Source organism: Cebus imitator, unplaced genomic scaffold (genome assembly GCF_001604975.1).
Source record: "Cebus imitator isolate Cc_AM_T3 unplaced genomic scaffold, Cebus_imitator-1.0 Scaffold42, whole genome shotgun sequence".
Classification (NCBI taxonomy): domain Eukaryota; kingdom Metazoa; phylum Chordata; class Mammalia; order Primates; family Cebidae; genus Cebus; species Cebus imitator.
In genome coordinates this window covers 8,538,245-8,542,559 of record NW_016107357.1, presented here as the reverse complement: position 1 = coordinate 8,542,559, position 4,315 = coordinate 8,538,245, and the positions used below count along the sequence as shown (strand labels likewise).

The 4,315-nt window shown below is 45.5% G+C and overlaps 1 protein-coding gene across 2 annotated transcripts in view; it reads left to right on the top strand.

Annotated features, from left to right (window-relative positions):
- The first annotated feature begins 2,676 nt into the window (after nucleotides 1-2,676).
- The window catches only part of SDE2 (SDE2 telomere maintenance homolog), a 15,194-nt gene continuing 13,555 nt past the window's right edge, over nucleotides 2,677-4,315 (top strand). Inside the window, exon 1 of one of the 2 annotated variants that reach the window (XM_037737762.1) lies at nucleotides 2,677-2,901. In XM_037737762.1, coding sequence (XP_037593690.1) covers nucleotides 2,782-2,901 — 120 coding nt within the window. In that variant the 5' untranslated portion in view covers nucleotides 2,677-2,781. The remainder of the gene's footprint in view (nucleotides 2,902-4,315) is intronic. The other variant, XM_017526437.2, reaches the window with a different exon arrangement.

The window sequence follows — 4,315 nt, the reverse complement described above, 5'->3', positions numbered from 1 at the left end:
CATGGCAGCAGAACCAGTCCTCAAAAGGCAAATATGTGGCTAGAGCATTGTTGTGGAGAAAATAGGCAGGAAGAAAGCCAGTGTGGTTTACTGGAAAGCACACCAAATACAGTCCTAGGAACATGGTTACACTCTGTTGACAGTAGAGGAACTGGCGCCCCTCCCACTCACCATTTCGTTGTGACAACCATTCACGTATCTTCCTGTGCCTTCCCTACCTGACACCATGAGGTGGGGAAGGTGGCAGCAGTTGGCTCTTCTTTTCCATAATCACTGACTAGCTCTGCCACATAGCGCTGTCAACTGGACACTTCCACACACCCTTGGTAACCCAGCTAATAGCTGTCTTTCTAGATTTTGTTTTTTGCACTGATGTGCACTGTGTTCTTGGCCATAGCCCTAACTTTACATGCTTCAATTTCCCCATTCTTTAAAGGAATTTAATAGTGAGCAACCCAAGTTAAATTCTTCATCCTTAGAACAGAATGTGTTATATCAGTGAAAAATATATTTCATCATATGTACAGTGAGAATAATTAATTTAACTTACTACCTTAGTAATCCATCAAGTATCCAACTAATATTTACTTAATGTCTGTTCTGTACATGTCATGGTACTACAGGCTCATTTTGAAGTTTTAACAACAAATTATGTATTGCTCAGAAATGTGTGTCTTTAAAAAGCTAAAAACAATAGTTATTTCATATTTTAAATGACAAATACCTATTCAGTACTTGGGACTTTTTAAATAATAGAAATTTAAATGCAACAGAGGGATAAAAAGAGAAAAATTCCCTTCAGACATCAGGTTTTATGGGGACTAGATATAATGTTAGTAATAAATGATGTGGAGTTTCCTTACTGGAAAATACTACTCAGGCCAGGCGCCGCGGCTCATGCCTGTACTCCCACCACTTTGGGAGGCTGAGGCAGGAGGATCTCTTGAGCCCAAGAGATCGAGACCAGCCTGGGCAACTTAGTGAAAACCCGTCTCTACAAAAAATTTAAAAATCAGCCAGGTGTAGTGACATGCACCTGTAGTTCCAACTACTCTGGAGGCTTAGGTGGATCGCTTGAGCCCAGGAGCTCAAGGCTGCATGTGCTATGGCTGCACCACTGCACTCCAGCCCAGGTGGCAGCGTGAGTGTCTCAAATAAGAAGAAATAAAAGACTATAATCATGATCATTCCTTACAGAATACAAAATATTACCCTGACACAAAAATGTTATAGAAACCCTAACTGATCTTCACATGGTTACTTGTAGGATCTCAGACCTTTCAAATAGTCATTAAAAATTTTTATTTATTTGAAATAGTCATTTTTGATCCCCAGAAGGAAGAAATCACAAACACAAAAAGAAGAGGCTTAAGGCTCAGATCTGTAGATTACTTGTTCAGGAACCCGAGGACAGACAGCTGGGGAGGCGACTGCAGACTGACTTGAGGTTTCTGGAGTCTGGGCTGCTTACATGTACCTGGGGAGACACCTTCAAGCTCCAGGGTCTCCACGGCACTACTTTTCCAAAAGACTGCCTTCTAGGTACAATGTGTCTGTATTATTTTTTGTAACGTTTCTTTATCTACTGGCATCCCCATGGGGGCCCTTTCTCTCCCCAACTTTCCCTTGTGTGTGAAATAAAGACAGCAGAATCTATAACTTCCCAGGCCTTGAAAATTCCATTTCTGCACATACTGCTACGGCTAAACAATTTCTGAATTTTGTGTTGTTATCCCCTCAGCAAGGAGTTTCATTTGCCCAGCATTTTCAAGGCAGAGAAAGCAATTCTGTGGGCCGATACATTTCTGTTTAGGAGGCACAGATATCTCGATAATCTTCCTCTCTCCACACTGGTGGCTTTTGAATTGTTCAGGGTTTTAGAAATACCGTAATCTCAGCCTATTAAATATTAAGGGACTCCTTCAGATTCCCTGAGCCTTAAAGTTATGTTATGCAAATCTGTCCGAGTGCGTTTCCATGGTGCAGAATAAAAGTTATGGTAGGGTTTTTTGAAGCAGCAGGGCTGTAAGCGTCACTCCTGTCACTGCCTTTCACAAGAGCCCACTTACTGTGAAATATTTTGAAAACAGAGCTGAAGTGGAGATAACGCAGAGCACAAACAGGCGGAAATAAGAATAAACCGTGCGTGGCTAGCAGAAACCCGGAGGCTGGCTGTTTCTGGAGAACGCTCTGTAAACGTGGAGGAAAAACCACGCGGGCCATTGTTTGGGGGCCTCTTGGGGGTCGTTTCCTTGCCCCCTCAGGTTGGGGGGCTCCTCCAGGCCAAGGAAGAGGCCCCCCAAAACCTCTTCCGGGACTGCAGCTTCTCTCCCCACACCCCCAGGGAGCAGGGCCTTCTTGGGCCACAATTCTCCGCGACCCAAAAATAACTACACAGATGTGAGGAAAAGGGCCAAAGCCTACGACACTGGGCGGTGCTTAACTACAGTCTTATCGCTTTCAGCCAGGACGCTCGAAACCTAACCTAGCGCCAGCCTTTTATAGCCGGTCCCTCGAGCCCCGCCCTAGCAACTTCTCCTAGCAACGCCTCGCCAGGTGCTCGGCAGTCTTATCGGCCTCCGGCAGGCCTTTCCTGTTCCCTTCCCCCAGTCCCCGCCGCCCAGCCGCCCAGCTCACGTGACCGGCCCCAGGGGAGGGGAAGGGCGAACGGCAGCGTGAGAGGCGGGGCGCTGGAAGTCGCGGTGCGCATCATCAAAATGCGCCGGGCGAGTTGCGGCGCCTGGTGTCTCAGAGAGGCTAGAGGTTCGAAGATTCAGTAACATGGCGGAGGCCTCGGCGCTTGTGTGGTTTCGCGGCCCCGGCTTTGGGTGCAAGGCGGTACGGTGTGCCTCCGCTCGGTGTACCGTCTGGGATTTTATCCACCGGCACTGCCAAGATCAGGTGAGGATTTCGGTTGCTGTTAGGACGGAGAAAGAGGCGGACAAGTAGCAGCGCTGGGTACGGAGTAGGTCTGCCAAGGGGGGTATGTCTGTTCTCTGGGATTTTCACTTAAGGCCGAGAGTTCCTTAGTGTTAAGGTGCTTCGAACTGTTACTGAGACCTTTCTTTGCTGTTGTTTTGTGATGGTGGTGGTTTTGCCTCCCCACAAAGAGGGAGAAAAAAAAAAAACACCTGTTACAGGCACTTAGTCCCGCCCACAGTTACAAATGCTTTGTTTCTGTATCCGTAAATCTGATGGTCTTCTGGAGTTGGGCCAGCTGATTTTTAAGGCTCAAGTCTTCACCTTCTTACGATGGTTATGTGACGTGTATTTTGTCCACTAATCACACAGCCTTGTTAGCTCCAGCCTAGAGAAACATGTATATCCAAACCCAGGACAAAGGATTGCTGGGGAGGAAAATTGATTCTTCTGGTCACTGATTGTGGCCAAGCATTCACACGTGTGGCCTGTTGAGGGCCTGAGTTCTTAGGGCCTGTTATGTAGAAGTGTTCACTAATCATTTAATGGTCTCATTTGTCCATGCGTATTCGTGAAAACCTATCAGGGACTTTCAGAGTTACACAGGAGCTTTTACTTAACTCTCAAGTAAGCTTTTACCAAGTATAAGATATTAAACCTGTTAAGTTGTCAAAAGAATTTAGTGGTTTCCCTGAATCTGATTTTAATTTTGGCACTTGATCTAGAACTCTGTTCTTTCCGCACCTCATTCGTGCTTTCCTCGGCTATTTCCTGCTTGCTATTTATAAGCTTAACAAATGTTAACACTGCAGTCTAAACCAAAATTTTTAGAGACTTGGATCGATTCCGTGAAGAAGTAATGTGTGTTTGCAAATAATACGGTTTTTCACTTTCTATGCTTTCTTTCTTGCTCTGTAATCCAGTCTAAAAACTGTAAGCACAACTGTTTTTGACCACGAAAATAATTGCATTCTAATTCCTTTGAAAATAACTGTTATGAGTACAACATTCAGACTTGCTGACAATTGATCCAAAGTGAAACCAGAAAAAATGGGATCTTAATCATGAGGTGTGTTGGAAATAAGAATTTTTAAAATCAGAAGCAAGAAATATGGGTTCAGTGGCTCACGCCTGTAATCCCAGCATTTTGGGAGGTCGAGGAGGGAGGATCACCTGAGGTCGGAAGTTCAAGACCAGCTTGACCAACACGGTGAAACCCTGTCTCTACTAAAAATACACAAAAATTAGCTAGGCGTGGCAGCAGACACCTGTAATCCCAGCTGCTTGGGAGGCTGAGGCAGGAAAATTGTTTGAACCTGAGAGGTGGAGGCTGCGACCTGAGATTGCGCTATTGCACTCCAGCCTGGGTGACAGAGCAAGACTCCTTCTCAAAAAA